At 37.4% G+C, this 20,153-nt stretch overlaps 1 protein-coding gene across 23 annotated transcripts in view; it reads right to left on the bottom strand.

Moving 5' to 3' along the window:
* Positions 1-20,153, bottom strand: part of LOC307194899 (uncharacterized protein) — a gene marked incomplete at its 5' end in the record, with an annotated part of 247,522 nt that overhangs the window by 145,583 nt on the left and 81,786 nt on the right. For 15 of the 23 annotated variants that reach the window (XR_013830654.1, XM_079938325.1, XM_079938304.1 and 12 more), the window contains one exon: positions 7,711-8,171. The exons of 6 other annotated variants lie outside the window; for them this stretch is intronic. Coding sequence is in view for 16 of the 17 variants with exons in the window: in XM_079938325.1 (XP_079794451.1) it covers positions 8,068-8,171 (104 nt within the window). Of the gene's footprint in view, positions 1-7,710; positions 8,172-11,800; positions 11,974-20,153 lie in introns of all 23 variants that reach the window. 2 more of the 23 variants (XM_079938311.1, XM_079938317.1) reach the window with 1 other exon arrangement.

Below are 20,153 nucleotides of genomic sequence, written 5' to 3'. Positions count from 1 at the left end.
CTGACTGATCAGGGTGGTGGTTGCTGAAGGCTGGGGAGGTTGTGGCAGTTTCTTAAAATAAGACAGCAATGACATCTGTCACATTGGTTGATTCTTCCTTTCACCAACGATTTGTCTGTAGCATACAATGCTGTTTGGTAAAATTTTACCCACAATAGAACTTCTTGCAAAATTGAGGTCAATCCTCTCAAATCCTGCTGCTGCTTTATCAACTAAATTGATGTAATATTCTAAATCCTTTACTGTCATTTCAACAATCTTCACAGCATTTTCACCAGGAGTAGATTCCATCTCAAGAAATCACTTTTCTTTGTTCATCCTTAAGAAGCAACTCCTCATCTGTTCAAGATTTAGCATGAGATTGCGGCAATTCAGTCACATCTTCAGGCTCCACTTCTAATTCTAGTTTTCCTGCTATTTCCACCACATCTGCAGTTACTTCCTCCGCTGAAGTCTTGAGCCCCTCAGAGTCATCCATGAGGGTTGAAATCAACTTCTTCCAAACTCCTGTTCGTGCTGATATTTTGACCTCTTCCCATGAATCACGAATGTTCTTAATGGTATCTAGAATGGTGAACGCTTTGCAGAAAGTTTTCAAGTTACTTTGCCCAAATCATCAGAGGAATCACTATCTGTGAAGGCAGCCATAGCCTTACGAAATGTATTTCTTAAATCATAAGACTTGAAAGTTGAAATGACTCCTTGATCCATAGGCCGCAAGATGGATGTTGTGTTAGCAGGCATGAAAACAACATAAATCTCATTGTACATCATCAGAGCTCTTGGGTGACGAGGTGCACTGTCAATGAGCAGTCGTATTTTAAAAGAAATTTCTTTTTCTGAGCAGTAGGTCTCAATGGTGAGCTGAGAATATTTAGTAAACTGTGTCATAAACGGATGTGCTGTCATCCAGGCTCTGTTATTCCACTGATAAAGCACAGGCAAAGTAGATTTTGCATAATTCTTAAGGTTCCTAGGATTTTCAGAATGACAAATGAGCACTGGCTTCAACTTCAAGTCACCAGCTGCATTAGCCTGTCCTTTGACGCTTTGAAGCAAGGCATTGACTTCTCTATGAAAGTCTGAGATGGCACTGTCCTCAATGGAAGGCTGTTTCCTCTACACTGAAAATCTGTTGCTTAGTGTAGCTACCTTCATTAATTATCTTAACTAGATCCTCTGGATAACTTGCTGCTGCTTCTACATCAGGACTCTCTGCTTTACCTTGCATTTTTATGTTATGGAGATGACTTCTTTCCTTAAACTACATGAACCAATCTCTGCTAGCTTCTTCAGTTTCCTCACCTGTCTCAGCCTTCATAGACTTGAAGGGAGTTAGGGCCTTGCTTGCTCTGGATTAGGCTTTGGCTTAAGGAGAATGCTGTGATTGGTTTTATCTTCTATCCAGAACGCTAAAACTTTCTCCATATGGGCAATAAGGCTGTTTCACTTTCTTATCATTCATGTGTTCACTGGAGTAGCAGTTTTAATTTCCTTCGAAAACATCTCCTTTGCATTCACAACTTGGCTAACTGTTTGGTACAAGAGGCCTAGTTTTTGGCCTATCTCAGCTTTCAACATGCCTTTCTCACTAAGCTTAATCATTTCTAGCTTCTGATTTAAAGTGAAAGGTGTATAATTCTTCCTTTCATTTGAACACTTAGAGGATATTGTAGGATTACTAATTGGTCTAATTTCAATACTGCTGTGTCTCAGGGAATAGGGAGGCCCGAAGGGGGAGAGAGAGAGAGACTGAAACATGAGGGAACAGTCAGTCAATGGAGCGGACAGAACACACAACATCTATGGATTAAGTTCTCTGTCTTATATGGTCATGGTTCATGGGGCGCCAAAACAATTACAATAGTAACATCAAAGATCACTGATCGGGACTTCGCTGGTGGCGTAGTGGTTAAGAATCCACCTGCCAACGCAGGGCACATGGGTTTGATCCCTGGTCCAGGAAGATTCCCACGTCTCGGGCCAACTAAGCCCATGTGCCACAACTACTGAGCCTGCACTCTAGAGCCCGCAAGCCATAACTACTGAGCCTGTGTGCCACAACTACTGAAGCCCACATGCTGCAACTACTGAAGCCCGCACGCCTAGAGTCCATGCTCTGCGACAAGAGAAGCTACTGCAATGAGAAGCCCGCGCACCACAATGAAGAGTAGCCCCCGCTCGCCACACCTAGAGAAAGCCCACATGCAGCAACGAAGACCCAATGCAGCCAAAAAAAAAAAAAAAAAGATCATTGATCATAGATCACCATAACAAATATAATAATAATGAAAAAGTTTGGAATGGTGTAAGAATTACCAAAATGTGACACAGGGACACAAAGTGAGCAAATGCTGCTGGAAAAATGGAGCTGATAGGCTTCCTTGACACCAGGTTGCCACAAATCTTTGACTTGTAAAAAACACAATATCTGTGAAGCACGATAAAGTGAAGTGCAATAAAATGAGGTATGCCTGCAGTGCCTGACAATTAGTGAACTCAAATATTTGTTATTTATATGACTTAGACCACATCCTCTCTCCCAATACCACACACTCACAACTGTCTCCTGAAGATATTGGTGTGTTTTTAATCTCAGTACTTCCTGCTTTTCAATCGTAAAGTAACACTTTGCTAGAGTTCAGTTCTACCTAACTCATACCCTTCCTGCTACTGAGGCTTCCCCAGATAAAAAGAGCAATACTGTATACCCACCACTATGTTGCTCATATAAGTAGAGACTATACTTGTATCTACTGATGACATTCTCCTGTAATTAAAAAATATATACAAGCAATAAGAATCTTATATAGTTGAAAGGTTAATTCTTCTAATAGTCTCAGAGCTTCCCTTCATTTATATATCAGAAAAGGAAACATCACAGAAAATGACTCCTTGGGTACACAGAGTTGTAACCTCATTAATAATGTTACAAGAAGAAGCTGCAGATAGTATCAAAGGGGTAAACAAGATAACTGGAAATGGCCCATCCCACTTGTTTTATTACCTTTAATAATAATGTGTATTAAACTCTCTGCTTTTTCTTGATGAAGAAAGTGGGATATGGGGAGGGGGATGTTTTACTATCTGCAACTGACATTTCTACAAGGCCACACTAGCAGAGGAAACAAAAATCCTGGAAGGCTCAGTAGCAAAATGTGGGAGATACAGCAAGGACTATGTAGTCAAACAACCCTGAATCTGAATCCTTGTGCCGTTTAGTAGCTATGGAATCTTGAGTACGTTGCTTAACTTGTCTGAACCTCAATTTAGCAACCTATAAAATAGGGATATTAGTACTGTCTTGAGAGTGTGGTCAAGAGAACCGAATGAGATAATATGTACAAATGCTTAGAGCATTGGTACCTAATGCCTGGTACAAAGTAGTCCTCAACAAATAGGTGAATTAGAGTATAGGCTACACCATTATAATAAAGAGATCCCAAAAACAGTGGGTTAAAAAATGGTTGTTTTTTTCTCACTTCTCACTTAACAGTCCCAAATTGGTGGGCTCAATTTGGTGAGATCATCCTGGGACCCAGATTGCTATTTCTGCCACTCTTCACATCAAGGACACTGCTGCAGTTGTAGCCACTATCCAGCCAGTGGAAAGAAGGAAAGTAGGAGTCCCAAGCAAGCAGCTTTATTCTTAAGGAAATGATGCTGAAGTTGCACACATCATTTCCAGTCACATCACACTGGCAAAACTTAGTCTTCTATAGGCCACATCTTGCTGCCTGGGATGCTGAGAAATAAAGTTGGGCAGTCATGTGATCAGCCAAATTCAGGTGTTCTCTTCCTAATAGGACGAAGGGTTAGCAATTTCTGCCATAGCAAACTGGCTTTATTGCAAGAAACATCACAAAGGATGCTCTATAAGGGAAGTATACCACAAAGTAGATGAGTACCTGAAAAAGTGATTAACTTTCAGCAATGAATAACTGCAGAGCTAACAACATTCACAGATTTATGCATTTAAGCAAATTCGATCAGTTGTAGATTCTGATATCTTCAACCTGTGGACTCAGCCGCACTGAGCCACTTCTGAGCAATATGAGGAAGCATCAGCAGCTGGTTGGATCTAAGAATAGTCATGGTGTTGTGTTGACCATGATTTGAGGGAAGTCCAGGGATCTCAGCCTTCTCTTAAGGCCTTCTAAGATGTATTCTGCATTGGCTTCCTTATTTGATCTTTATTAATATCTGAGCATCTATATACTTGACTGTCATACCTCCTCCCTACTTCTTCCAGCACTTTCCACTAGGAAGGCCTTGTTTCCTTATAGTCCCAGCTGCTAGCTAAGGATCTTGCTACAAAATAAATCCAGGACTTAAAACCACAATGTTGCTACCCATCTGAGTTTTACTACTCCCTGATGCCTTGCACTCCCACTTCCTATCAGATAAGACTAACTTGGATATTAATGACAGCTGGAAGTAAGCTTACTATGTCCTTTGGACTTGCCATAGTAGGCTGCCAACTATCAGTTTGTTGGGACTGAGTGTGCTTGAAGGGGGGCAATAAAGGAACCTTCAGCCTGGCAAATCTACAAATCTTATTACTGGCTTCTTTTCCCTACCAGTCTCTGCCACTAAGGTCCCAGGCATGCCTTTCAGTTACACTTGCCCGAGTTATGACTAGAGCAGACAGGAAGCTTCAGGATAGAAGGGTCACGACAAAATGGCAGTTCCTTAAGAAAAAATTGAACAAGGCAGTAACTCTAGGACTGGGGTAAACTTGGCTTGACACTATGTTCCACGACAAAGAACCAAATCTGTCTTGTTCACTGAGTGTTTTCAGTGCCTAGCACAGAATAGTACCTATTAGGAGCCAATATTTTCTGTTAAGATGAATGAGGCACTAAGCAGTGATGTGAGTTCAAAGAAGGGAGAAGCCTAGTTTTGAAAATCAAGACTCTAAATACACCAAATTTTCCTATCGCCAGTATCTCCTTATAAGAGAATCTACTCACACCACCTAATCTTGCCCCACAGCTGAGCCCAGCGACAGAACTGGCTACATCATTTATGGGGCCCTCATTTGAAAATTAAGAATTTCATGACAGTGACAGTGGAACATTAAAGTGAGTGTGGAGAGCCCTTCTGAGCCCAGGACCCCGTGTGACTGCACAGGTCGCACACCTATGAAGCTGCTTGCCCAGCAGCCATGTTTACACAAGTAACCTTGCTCCCCAGACACAGGTGATCCAAGCTGGCTCAATGATATCCTCTCCAAAGAACTAAATCTAAGAGACATAGAGATTAAGTCAGTTAGATGGTGGTGGGCACTGAGTGATTAGTTAATGTGGACTTTTAAAGTGGTGGCCATTTGCAACCATGTGCATGCAGTTTCATAAGCAGAAAAGCCAGTTGTAAGAAAAAGTGGAGAATGTAGCAGCATTAGGTGAGATAACCAAGACACCATGTGACCACAGAGAGCATCAGAGGAGAGAGAGAAGCTACCTGATGAGTTCTCAGGAGGCTGGATTATAGAGACTGCTTTCCTGTTCCCATGAGGCCCAGCTGTACTTGAAGTCCCCTATGCCATCTTAGACAGAACTAGGTTGTGTGTACTAACCACAAACAGATCTATAATTGTTTCTGTATCTATCCATTTGTGTATGTATTAAGTGGATGCATAAGATGTCTCAGACTCTAATCCAGTATCACAGAAGGCTAGTTCATTCTAGACTTCTCTTCTTGCTCATCTGTAACTTCCCTCTTCAACAGAGAGAAACCTGGCTCTTAACATCCACCATCCATTACTTACTTGTTCAATCCTTTCGATCATTTTTAAATTGGGCTGTTTATTATTTTTTTACATATAATAAATATTGAATAATCTTATTGAATTGTAAGAGTTCTTATTCTTTACTATTGTGGATATGTCTTTTACCAAGTATATGTGTTGCAAATATTTTCTCCCAGTTCAAGCTTTTCTTTTCATCTTCTTTGAAAGATCAAAATGTTTTCATTTCAATGAAGTTCAATGTATTGTTTTTTTTTCTTTTATAGTTTGTGCTTTTTGTGTTCTATCTAAGAAACTTGAGCTTAAGCCAAGGTTTCAAAGATTGTCTCCTATGTTTTCTTCTAGATGTTTTATAGTTTTAGCTTTAGGTCAAATGATCCATTTTGAGTTAATTTTTGTCAACACAGTTCTCACAAGATAGCATTTTTATTTTTGCATTCACATTTCTTTGGTTATATAATATTCAAATTACATTACTGCAGTAACAAGTCCAACTATTATGAACAGCTTAGAAAAGCACAACCAAGTCTTGGTAAGTGTACTACTCAACTGAGAGAGGGACATGCAGAGTATACTAGAGAATAGCCTCCCTAGCCTTCAGTCTTCAGCACTGTGGGCCTCAATGGGCAAGTTTTACTGACAGAATGGTAAATTTTGGTTAATCTGGTATATAGGTAAACAGGCAATGGGTTAAAGAACATCTACCAGATATAAACAAGTGAGTTGACAGATCATTTTTGTGCCTGCCGAACTAGCCCCAAATTATGTCCTTATTTTCGGATGTCACAATTTTTAAAAACTGGCAAACTTGAGTGGATTACAAACTGCTCTTCAGAGTTCTGTGACTCCATGGCGGTTAACTCAGTAATTCAAGTGAAAGAAGTTGCTTTTTTTGTTTTTCTATTTTGCACGGAATTATTTTTTCTTTTCTAGCAGCTCCATAGCTTAAAAGAAAGGGAGTAAAAGTTGGAAATAATGATTGAACAGATACTTACTCAGAGGAAATCAATCAGATATGAGTGTGCTGGATAGTACCTGTGGAAGACAGTGTTTGTTCCCTAACCAACAGCCATTTCCTCCTCTTCGCTGCACAGAACCCTGATTTTGTACCAGTAACAATGTACCCAATATAGCTGACACTAACAAAGCAGCAAAGTGTTGCCAGCTGCAGAGACCCAGTGCTGAGCCCCCATCCTGCTTGATCCTACCTCAAGAAATTTCTACAGTCCTCAGGCATTTCTCTGAGTTTTCACTTCTTAGTTAGTTGGCCCTTTATAACATCCAAATAAGGTTGACAGGTAAATGAATAAATGGTGACAAGGTGATATTATAAAGAGGTCTTGATTCATTTTAGTTATTTAAGGTTGATTCATGAATTGCTTCACCAGGTTGATTCACATTTACATGTCTCAAGGGAGACCACTTTCTCTAGTTTCCTTGGAAGACAGTTTACCAGCCTTACCAGTCTTGATGCCAAAATGTAAATATACTTGTTTAGTTCTCCTGAGAAGAATTTCTCTCTGTAAAAGTGAGCTTAGAACATCGTTTTACTTACCTTCAAAATATTTTTAAGCTTGAGTGATAATGTGCTATGGAAGAAAAACCTTATTTGATCTGATTTAATAAAATCAGAAGTCCTATTTTATGATTTAAGTATACATAATTTTACATTACAATCATTTTGTTTTATTAATTTGGACTATGTTGAGAAAATCATTTTTGCTGTTAAAAGAGCCTGCCTAATTTATTCTCTGAATTGTGAACAGATAAATTTAATTATTAGTCTCTTTAAATTTCCTTTGGAAACATCTTCTCCAAACTACAAATCATAAAAGCCAAGACAGATGTTTTGACTAACCTAAAATACAATGACTGGTAGGCACAAAATAAAGAATAGTTTAAAATGCCATTCCAGATAAATTTGAGAAGACATAGAAATGTAACAAAAAGAAAATACCTACCTCAGCTCCATCACTTGAAGGCATGGCTGGAAGAGGAATCAGCAATGATGCCAAATAAGAAACATGAAAGTCATTTACTCCCAACCACAATTTCACAGAAGTGGCAACTAGGGCTCAGAAAGATTGAGTGATTAACTTTAGATCATATTCCTTGTCATTGGCAGGAGTCTAAATCCACGTTTCCTTACTTCCAGTCGTGTTATTAATGGTTGTTGTTTTCCATTAAATTATCTGTAGTGGGGATGATCACATCTGTTATGGCCATCTTTATGCTGGATATCAATGACTAGTCTAATTGGTCAGTCATCATTATCCTGGTGATCAAAATGATTAGGGAGGTTGACCCCTCTGTTTCATTCACTTCTGATGGATGAACTTCAACCTTGTCACAGCTGCCCTGGCTTTTCGACCTGGTTTTGTGAGCATAAATTCATCAACTTTTCCAGTTTTCCATTTCAATCCTGGGGAAAAAGAATTAAGAGATCTAAATCTAGCATGTAGAGTTGTATAAGTTAATCAAAGAATGAGACTATCTCACATTTGTAAAGCACTTCACAGATGATGAAGTGCTATACGTCACAACTCTGTGAGATATTATTCCCACTTTACAGGTAAGAGATATGACTTGTCCAACTGAGTTGCAGAACCAGACTAGAAACAAGTTCCTCTACCCCCAAATCCAGTGCTCTTTCCACATTTTACCTATTGCAAATCACTTAAGAAAAGATTTACCTTCTATTATAATGGACACGATTAACTCATTTCCGTTAAAAAAAAATGAGGAAAGACCAAATGTTTTTCTCATCTATTATTATTCTAATACTTGGAGAAACACAAACCTGAACTAGGAAGGTTTAAACATTTGTAGTAGAATGAATGAATTAATTTACAACAAACATGTATACTGAGCACTTACTATGCACCACAAGCTGTTAGTTATGAAGGGACAAACCTGTTTCTGGGAGTAATATGTAAACTGTAAACACTAATGTAGAGTGTCATTATTTTAAAAGAAAATTCACAAATTAGTTATAGCCTGTAAATCTCTGGATATCATTAGACAAAGGCCCAAATTAAAGACTCAGAAATGCTTACTAAAAAGAAATCTTCCCAGTCACCTACTTCAATAGCCACCCCTTCAAGATAAGGAAACCTAGAAGGTAGAGGTTAACTGACTTGCCAAACATCACTTCACCAGTTAGTGTCAAAGCAAGATAATTGCTTTAGAAAAGTTTAAAGTTTCAGGACACAATGAGAAGTCTTGAGACTTATTTGAAACTTCAACATCCCGGACCAAACAATGGTTTAACTTGTCTACAGCAAGTAAACATAAAACACAAAGGAAGCTTCTAGTTTCTTTTTCAGTAATGTGGCAACTCCCTGGTCCCTAATTGTGGAGAGATGACTAAATGGTTTATACATAACAGCTATCAGTAATGGAAATCGCCTGACACAACGATCAGGCAAAGTTGGACATTTACATTTCAACTACTTTGTTGTTTTTACAAAACTGAAAAGTACTGTTGGTGTTGATACAGTACCCCCCTCCCTCAAAGCTCAAGTTATCACTTTCAACTGTTATGTAGGATACTTTGAGCTGGAAAATTTTAAAGGTGTTATTTCCACAGCACATTAGCATAACAAACACAAAACACCTTAAGTCAATGAGCATGGCACTACATAGAATTAATGGAATGTAGACAAATGAGATGTGATCAGTAAGTGAATGCTTTGTTTTCAGTCCACTGTATTCATATCAAAGAGTTTCCTCAAAATTCAAAGCAATCTTAACTATCTGTCATTAACTTCCACTGAAAGAAATGGAAAAATCCATTAATAAACACTGCTTGTCAAATTGGAATCTACATTCTTTTAAACCAGTGGAACACTGTAGGCATAGAACCCAAGCATAAATAATGCTGTTAGCAATTGGGTATCCATTCACTTTACTGAATGGCAAATAAAAAAAGCATGCGAACAGATATGAAGTACTGGCCAACTTGATTGCTCTTTAAAATACCTGTCTCAACATACCTTGCAAAGTATATACCAGAGGATAAAAGGAGAATGAGGCAAAGGAGGAAATCAGGTACAGAAGGATCTATGATGATGTCAACTTAATTTTAGCTATAGCACCAAACTGGCCCCTGCTTACTTTGTTTATTCTGGGCATTAGGGTTCTGACTGCCAATGTTAATTGGGTCCATCAAATTTGGATATTTCACCTAATTGAAAATCTTTGAGAATTTCCTTGTAAAAGCACTAATTTAAAAGAATAAAACCTCCTGTATGGAGGTTTAACAGACATAAATGTACACAGTGAATTATGAATCAAGTAATAGGAATAAATACTCATAGCAAATTACAAATAATCCCACTTTACCGAGCATCAATAAAACACAATAAAACTGAGTAATGAAGATAGACTCTTTATCCTCCATGTTAAAGTATAATTTTCAAAAAATAAAATCATGACTCTCAAGCAAATGTAAAATTAACACATAAAAGATTTTCTTTAACTCATTAACCCTAATGAGAGAGCCAGTAAGATGTTACGATAAATTCAAAAAGAATTTAAGAAGCTGGAGTATTTACAGGAAATTTAACAAAGAAATATTAAAATAAGATTGCTGGGTTAAGATATAAGCTGGTGATGACCAAAAGGCCATAAATCTCTGGGGTTATCTGTTTGGAAGATAAGGACTGTGATTAAATGAAACTATAACTCCATCTGAAATCCCTCCTCATCCCCCAAATCAAAGACTAGTGGGAATTTGAAAAACAATGAGTTGAGAGAATCATCCTTTTACCTAAATTTGTATTTGAATCTCTAGTTATTCCTTTATGATAGTTTTTCTGGAAATGGAATTAGAGTTTCAAAGGCTATGAACTCTGGAGTCAGACCCAGGATTATGTCCCCCTCCCCCCTTCCCCTTATTACTAGCTTTGTGACCTTGGTAACTAAGGCCTAGGTTTGCTCATCTGTAATGTGGACATCGTATTACAGAGATGCTACACAATATATTTAAAAATTTAGCTCAGACCTATAGCTCAAATAGATGGTAGCAACCAAACGCAACACCTCACCTCTACCCCACTTTATCACGCATTCCATTTAAATGTCATCTCTTCATAGAGGTCTTCTTTGTCTATCTCCTTCACCCCAGATATTCCCTACCTATAGGTGATGGATGCCTATAATTTATACATCTAGAAATCTAATCTATCATTACTTTGGGAAGAAAAGCATTTTATACGGTCAAGGATTGGCTACCTTTATAAATCTCTTACATTTTGGAATTCTCATAAGTTAAACAAATTTAGTTTCATTTATATTTAGGTATGTAATACAAAATGAATATTTGTACATTTTAAATAGAAGTATATGGGACTTCCCTGGTGGCTCAGTGGTTAAGAATCTTCCTGCCAATGCAGGGACACAGGTTCGAGCGCTGGTGCTGGAAGATCCCACATGCCATGGAGCAACTAAGCCCATGTGCCACAACTACTGAGCCTGCACTCTAGAGACCGCACACCACAATTACTGAGCCCAAGTGCCGCTACTGAAGCCTGCATGCCTAGAGCCTGTGCTCCACAACAAGAGAAGCCACTGCCAACGAGAAGCCTGCCCACAACAAAGAGTAGCCCCCGCTCGCAACTAGAGAAAGCCCATGCACAGCAACGAAGACCCAACACAGCCAAAAATAATAAATAATATTTTAAAAAATAAATAAATAGAAATATATTTGGCATATAACACTGTGTAAATGTAAGGGATACAACATACTGATTTTGATACCTTTATATATTGTAGTATGATTGTCATTTTATCAATAATTAGCACCTCTATCACTTTACCTAATTATCATTTCTCATCATTTGAGTGGTTAGAATAACTAAGTTCTTATCTCTAAGGCTTATTTACTACTTGTTGCAAGGTTGTACCCTTAAACAACATATGTTCTATCCCATTCCTCCCCTGCCCCCATCCCCTGGTAACCACCATTTTACTCTGTTTCTACGAATTTGGCTTTTTTAGATTCCACATATGAGTGATCATAAAGTACTTATCTTTCTCTGTCTGACTTACCTCACTTAGCATAATGTCCTCAAGATTCACCCAGGTTATCACAAATGACAAGATGTCCTTCTTTGTCATGACTTAATAATATTCCATTTGTGTGTATTATACCACAACTTCTTAACAATTCATCTGTTGGTGGGCCGTAGGTTGTTTCCATATCTTGGTTATTGTGAATAATGCTGCAATAAACATGGGAGTGCATATATCTCTCAATATCCTGTTTTCATTTCCTTTAGGTATACACCCAGAAGTAGCATTGATGGGTCATACGGTAGATTTATTTTTAATATTTTGAGGAATTTCCATATTGTTTTCCATAGTGGCTGAACCAATTTATATTCCCACTAACAGTGTACAAGGTTTCTCTTTTCTCCACATCCTTGCCAACACTTGTTATCAATTGTCTTCTTAATGATAACCATTTAACAGGTGTGAGGTAATATCTCACTGTGGCTTTGATTTGCATTTCCCTGATGATTAATGATATTGAGCATCTTTTCAGGTACCTGTTGGCCATTTGGATGTCTTTGGGAAAATGTCTGTTTAGTTCTTCTACCCATTTTTTTATTGAATTGTTTGGTTTTTTGTTATTGAGTTGTATGAGTTTGTACATTTTAATATTCACAATTATACAGTATTCAAAAATATCCTATATCCTGTATCCTTCGGCACATGACTAAAAGAAAATTTATGCATCCAGAAATCCTTTTCTCAATTCCCTGACAGTGGTAAAGCCTGAAGGAAAAAATACAGGTTTCCCCTTTTTTTATGATAAGCCCTATTCTATGATGCTGGGTAATGCTGTCCTATGTGGGGCTTAGATTCATTTATTATCAAATATTTTCTAAATGTCTACTATATGCCAATCACTCGGCTTGATCCTGGATACACAGTGGTGAATGAGATATACATTATCCTGCTTCCTGAAGCTTCCAGTCCCATGGTCAAGACAGACAAGATAGACCCAATACAGCCAAAAATAAATTAATTAATTAAAAAAAAAAGAAAATCCATACATGCTTATTTGAAATGAGTATTATAGTAAATGTCCTGGGTGTGGTGCTGACAGAGCTTAGTTTTGTAAAGCATATACTTATTCAAATGACATTTCACAGAATTATTTCATAAGTCTACAAATCTGAAAACATCTGCCCTTACTATCTATTCTTATTCAGTCTTCTGGGAATTTCAGCTCACTTTATCGGAAGAAAACTAAATAGACATTCTGTTCTCATCATTTCTATCTAATGAGAAGTGTTCTTGTTATTTCTGCAACCTAATTATTTTAAATAGTCAAACTCAGAAGGTCAAGATCAAGCTTAAGGTCAAAACCAATGGGAAAGAAAGTACCTTCCAGACTAAAGGTAAAGTGGCTTCAGTAATGGCCTTGAGTTCTGGATTGAAGAGAAGCACTGAATTTCATGATGGAAAAATTCAGAATGAACTCTTCCAAGGCAAGTAGACTTGAGACCAATCATAAGAATTCAAACAGAAATAGATCTACATGCATCAATTTATCCTTTTATTTTCTAAACTACTTTTTCTGTTAAACTACGCAAAGGGACTGTGTTTTATACTTTTGTTTCATTTGGTTAGTTTTTGTGTTTGATATGTTTTTCTATTAAAAAAAATTATAACAAAGAGCCAAAAAGAGAAAAAGAACACACATTATAACATGAAACCATTTCAGACATAACTTCTGCCTTATGTGGTTCCATATAAATTGAAACAACACATAGGACAGATGGTACAGAAAATGTTTCACATGGGCATTTTAAAACTTAGGAATATGAACTGGTTGAATCTCAAGTGATTCTGTTGATAAAATCAGAAAGACACAAAGCCTTGAAAGTAAATATTAGCCACTGTGTGCCTTGGCCTAAAAAACTGGAACCTAGAGAAAATCATCTAGCAGGTGGAAAAACAATACTCTTCAAAGTCCATTCAAAATCATTTTGTTTCATCAGATTCATCTACCTTATGAAACAAAGAAGCCTCGGTGTGACCAGAAAGCTCTAGATTGAGAGAATCAAGAGACACAGATTCTAGGCCATACTCTATTATTGCCAAGAAATTATAATCTCATCTCTCTAGGCTTCCATTTTTTATCTGTAAATTGAAGGAATGAGATCATACTTAGTATAGCTAGATAACTTAGTAGAACTCTAGATGCCAGATCTAATGTTCTAGAGGTCAATGCTCCCTACAAACATCATAATGTTCAAAGTATCTCACCTACCTTAATACAGAAAGCCCTTAATGAATACCCTTCTTCCCATCAAAGACTATTTTTTAAAAAGGGCTCCTACTGGATGGGAATTAAGAGCACTAAACACAGACTTTTGCCTTCACAATTTTGTCTAGGCATGGCTTTTCTTTGCCCTTACATGCTACAGTAGCATAGTGGCTTTGAGATCAGGTTGACCTGAGAGTAAATGTCAGCTTTGCCACTAACTAGTTTATGACCATCTTAAGCAAGTCATTTACTTCCCCTGAGATTTAGTTTCCTCATCAGTAAAATGAGCACATTAATAGTATCTTTATCATAAGGCTTTGTGAGGATTAAATGAGATAAAACACAAAAAGTCATTGGTAAGGTATCTACCACATGTGTTCAATTATTATCATTGACTATCTCTTCCTATTTTGACATGTCCTGTGGATTTGTGTGGTTGGGGGTGGGGACTTTTGGCTTACACTTGAAGGTGAGCAAAGATTGGTACAATGGAGTGAGTGAAAGGGATTGGGATGGGGGAGAGGCAAATGTAAACCACCAAATTTAAGCTTCAAAAATAAAATCTGCTGGATAATTATTTTTGAAGAATATTTTTAAAGCTAAATTAAGGGCTGCTAAGGGAACTCTTGTCTAACTAATTGGTAACTAAATGCATGTTTAGAATTAGAAGAATTCCCAAACTAGGCTCAGTAAAGCCCAAATTTGTATTATTTCATTAAAAAACATTTTCTGCAAATAAAAGAAAATACATCAAGATACTAATAGTGGATATATCTGGATGGTAAAAGTATAGATAATATTTATTTGCTCCTTTATATATACTTCATTTATTTTCCAAGTTATTGTTTTCTAAAGTAAATGTTTTATAATCAGAAAATTAATCATTATAAGATATATAATAACTGGAGAAGAAAAGGATATGGATCTTTTATGGATCTGTTTTTCACATTGGTTAGATTCTCCGGCAGTTGTTTAACATTTGCACTTTTTTTTCTTGTTAATGATGTAATTATTTAATCTTCCTCTGAGTCTGTAGCATTAAAGTCACTGCCTCAAAGACTGAAATTCTAAGATGATTTCAGTACATCAAACACTCTCATTGGAACACAGTAGAAAGATTCAAGTGAGGAATGAGAGGGCAAAGCAGGCAGAAGAAACAAGATTTTTAAAAAGTGTTTACACATTTAATTTCTTACACACACATATATATATACACATACACATACGAGTACATAAATACATACATATTCATACACATACATATACACATTGCCCCCATCTCACTTCCTGTTGCTTTTTATCTTGGATAAGGTTTGATTATTGCTAATGATACCCAGCTGTGCCAATTCCTTGGGCTCTTTACCCATGTTTTCCTTTCTCTAGGATGTAATTTCTCTTGCCATTTAAATAGTCCTTCAAAATGAGGCCATTCTGACCGGCCCTGATCTAGCATATGGTTGGCAAATATCCAATGAGTTCAGGATGCTTAGCCAGATAATTCAGATACCGCAGATGTGGCCTCTGCTTAAATGACCTTAAATGGACTCCAGGGCCTAGAGGCTGAAGGCATGCTAAGAGACCAAATAAGAAGTTGCAGTTAATGGGAAAGTGCATTATCCCTGAATCTATTCACTAGGAATAGGCATATGTTCAGAATTATTAAAGACTTCTAAGGAGGGCAACCTTATACATTTATTTCTTTTTATAATTAGAGAAGAAATTAGAAACCATGTAGTTCGACCACTTCCTTTTCACACATGAGAAAAATAAAACCAGATATGCCAAGTATTTCACGCAGAGCCATCACGTCTCCTGATACCTTGAGTCGGATGTCAGTCTTTGGTTGTAAGCAGCAGAAACCGCCCTGGCTATCCTAAGAAAGAAGGAATGTGCTAGAAGATAATGCAATTCTCACAGAAGTAAAGCAAAGCCTCAAGTGCCAAGATCAGAAAGTACAAAACCAGGTAGCTACAGTGGGCTCAGGAACAGGAACTGTTCAATGTTTTGACAGAGAGCAATCATAGAACATGAGGAACCAACTGTTGTCTTTATTCCTGGATCATTCCATTAACAAGTCCAAGGACCAGGAAGAAAAAGTCAGATTGACTCTTGGGTCATCCACCCACCTCTTAGTCAGTGAGGCACGTACCTTGATTTATGGTCTCAGAAAGTTTTCACTTAATAGGGGAGAGGTAATTCCACAGAAGGAAATTGTAATACTATTATGCTATTGCTCAAAAAGGGAGAATGGATGAAAAAACCTCCTATGCCCACTATGCTTGTCCAGTGTTCATTTTACCACATCAAACTGTCTTATTTAGGTGTAAAAATCCGTGAGTTCATGAAACATATTCCTTATACTCCTTACAGAATCATATATTTCTCAAATTGACTATACATATATTCCTCTGACTTTGTCCTGCCTCCTTATTGACCAGAAAATACCCTTGAGGGAGGTAATACACTTACAAATTAGAGTTAATTTAACAGAACCTCCAATAAAGGAGAAAGGGGAAAGCACTGGAGAGCCCTGTATACCCAAGATGGAGGAGTGAAAGGAGAGATCAGGAACACCAAAGACAAACACTGTCTTCTTCACATTTTTGTCTAGTCTTCACCCAACTATAGGGCTCATAAAACTTTGCATTTTTGTCCTATTGCCTTTTACATAAATCTTCTAACTTGTAGGAATTTACTAAGCAGCTGAAGATTAGTTCTTTTCTATGTGAGCCTTAGTCAGGTGAACCAATTTTTTTCTCTTCATGATGATTGTGGAAAGATCATAGAAAAATTCAGTTACAGAAAAAAGAAAATCCGTACCAAAGAGCTCCTTTTCCCTCAGATAGCTCTTTGGAATAGGAGAAATAAAAACTGATTAATATTTTTCAGTTTACCAAGAACAAGGCTTGCTTTCCAAAACTTCTGCACATGCCAAAAATTTGTAGCAATACTAACGTTCAGGATAGAAATTGTGCAGTTTCAGAGTTTTTCATTGTCAGATAGTCCTAAAGTAATTGGAAGCAGTCTATTTTATCTTCCTCTCTTTCAAAACCCATGTTCAACATATAGTTTCTGGAAAAGGAAAGAACTGACATTGTTTGAAGACCACACATTAACCCTGCACAGTAAGTATTTCATTGCCATTTTCTTTAGAGATAAAGAAACAAGGCTCAAATTTATTCTGTAACTTGCCAAGGTTTAAATTTCAGAATGAGTCCTGCTCTGGAATTTAAATATATCTGTTTAATCACAACATGTATGTTTTTTTCCATTATGTCATTGTCCTATCCATTAAACCCAAACACACAAAAAAATCTTCAGTGCATGAGTTGAAAATTAAAAGAGAATTTTCTTATCATATAATGCTGAAAACATATAGCATGGGAGTCTATTTTAATCTGACAAAATATTCAACTGTCATGCAAGATCTGTGTGTGTGTGTTTTAGATGTATAATATTTAATTAATCCACTATATTTTAGGCTCCTTGTTGTGGGGAGGGTGGAACATCTGTTTGAGTTACCTTTATATCACCAGTGCCTAGTATGGGAACTGGCACATAGTAAGAGCTCAATAAATTCTGGTTGAATGCAAGTTGTTGGGTGCTAAAATTAGCTCATTATCTCACAGATTATTAAGACTTTTATTGATTCCTAACCTACAAGTTTCTTCTTTAATCAGTTTGCTAATTCATTCAGCTTCTGATACACAGAAATGAATAAAATCTAATAACCCATAATGCCATTGTAGAATGTACATTGCTTGTTGTTGTTGCTGTATGCTACCATGCTGATCCTGTTAGACACAACATATTTATGAACCGCTTTTACAGTGGATGCAGTTGGTGCCTCAACAAGATCCAATTTATAAGGTGCCAATACAGCTACCCTATTCTCCAGAGAATTGCCCTAAGCTGACAGAAACCGCCAGGCCTGCAAGGTTTTGCTCCCCACCCTTCACAAACTGCCTTCCACCATCCCTTCTAGGGTTTCCCACAGGTAATAACTGACTGACATGTGGGTATCAGAAGGCAGTCTGCTCAGCTCCGTGTAAGATTAATTCTATGGTATAATTTGTGTGTCAGAACTTCCTGTGAAATCAGACTGAATGTAAACAAAATAGTGGGGGGGGGGGGACAGTCAGTAGAAACTTGCTAAGCATAGAGGGAGGAAAGTTTGAATGCAAAGGTCCTGAGGCAAGAGCTCATGGTATCTTCAGAGAATGGCAAGAAAAACGTAAGACTTGAGCAGAGATTTCATGGGGGAGAATAGTGGAGAGGAAGTTGTGAGTTAATACAAGGATACACACTATAAAGGTTTAGATGTTTATGGGCAGTCTTTGAAAACTTCCGCCTGTAAAGTAATTCTCTAATGGCAGTATGGAATGTTTATTTTATTTTCTCAGGGATATATTCACAATTTTCCTTTAAAATGGTTACTTTAAAGGATTTGCTGCTTTCCTAAGAGTGATTTTACTATTTCTTGGGGCCAACATATTTTCTGTAGACACATCTGTCTGTTAAAGGAAGCAATGGAAAAACTGGATTTAAAATCTTTACATGAAACCCTTAAAACACACATTTATTCCTTATATAGACTAGTATCTGTTCTCACATGCAGCAGGGTCATATGGTATGAATTCAGTGATTATTCTGAGCCCTTCGACTTACAGCTCAAGCGATGCGAAACAAGGACAAAAGTGAGAAGTGATAGTTTAAAAAATAACCTATAAAAATCATATTTTTAGACAAAGCTTTACTTGGTGATATTTTTTCCCATATGGGTTAAATCCAAATATACAAAATTACTGTTGTACAACATATTGGAGTGACTTGCTACAGTCAATCTAACTGCATGCTTTGCGATCAGTCATGAAAATATCCAGTATGAACACACAGGCATGCTTCAGTTCTCATCCCACTGACACAGTCATGGTATATGGGCAACTGTGACATTCAAGCCTATATAAGTTCATGGTCTTGATTATGTACAATAGTAAACAGAAAATAATGTAATGCTAAATAATAATACCATAGCCAAATCAAGGCACATTGCTGAAAATCACTTTAATGCTGTACTCAAGTGTTCCCTATTGGAAAATTACAAGATCCCCCAAATTATAGCATTCACTATTATCAAACTGCTATTTTTCTTTTTTTTTTTTTTTTTTTGCGGTACGCGGCCCTCTCACTGCTGTGGCCTCTCCCGTTGCGGAGCACAGGCTCCGGACGCGCAGGCTCAGTAGCCATGCCTCACGGGCCCAGCCGCTCCGCAGCATGTGGGATCTTCCCAGACTGGGGCACGAACCCGTGTCCCCTGCATCGGCAGGTGGACTCTCAACCACTGTGCCACCAGGGAAGCCCCAAACTGCTATTTCAAAAAAACTGCTTTCTTTCAAAAAAAATTTGAGTATGGCTTACAGGGAAAAAATGTTTGTTTAATTTAACAGACTGTGTGACTACAGATCTGAAAAAAATTTTTACTTTCAGGAATTTAGGGGTGGTACATTATCCCAATTTTAGAATCAATCAAGAAAAAAGATTAGAATTCCAAAAAATACCTTCCTGGAAACTTTAAGCCTGTATATTTTATGTGGAATATAAAAAGTCTATTTAAACTTTGAATCCCTGGAAGAAATAAAGGAAATTCTTTGATTATTGTAAAAGGTCATTCTATGCTTAATTAACTGGTCTCCATTTTGGCTTGTCACATCTAAGCTTCAACATTTTAATTAAATCATTATGCCACTGAATCACAGGTCTATTAACACCAAAAATTATTCTCTACAGCCATGAAAAAGTCATTGGTCAATACAGGGACAGTCCTGGCCAGAAGTAGAGAAGTAGACACAATTTGTTCTGGAGTTCCCCTCTCTTCCATATCAGGAACTCTTTCAGACCGTCAATAAGTAAGCAAAAATAATTTTTTAAAGACAACTTAAACAATAAATAAGAAGGAAATTTAAAAAAAGGATAATATAATTATATCAGAAAAACAAGTCTCAAAAGAGGCTACCACAATTAAATACAAAACTAAGGGCTTCCCTGGTGGCACAGTGGTTAAGAATCCGCCTGCCAGTGCAGGGGACACGGGTTCAATCCCTGGTCCGGAAGACCCCACATGCC

Source organism: Stenella coeruleoalba, assembly GCF_951394435.1.
Source record: "Stenella coeruleoalba genome assembly, chromosome: 11".
In the NCBI taxonomy this organism is placed as follows: Eukaryota; Metazoa; Chordata; class Mammalia; order Artiodactyla; family Delphinidae; genus Stenella; species Stenella coeruleoalba.
This window is presented reverse-complemented; position numbering and strand designations above follow the sequence as displayed.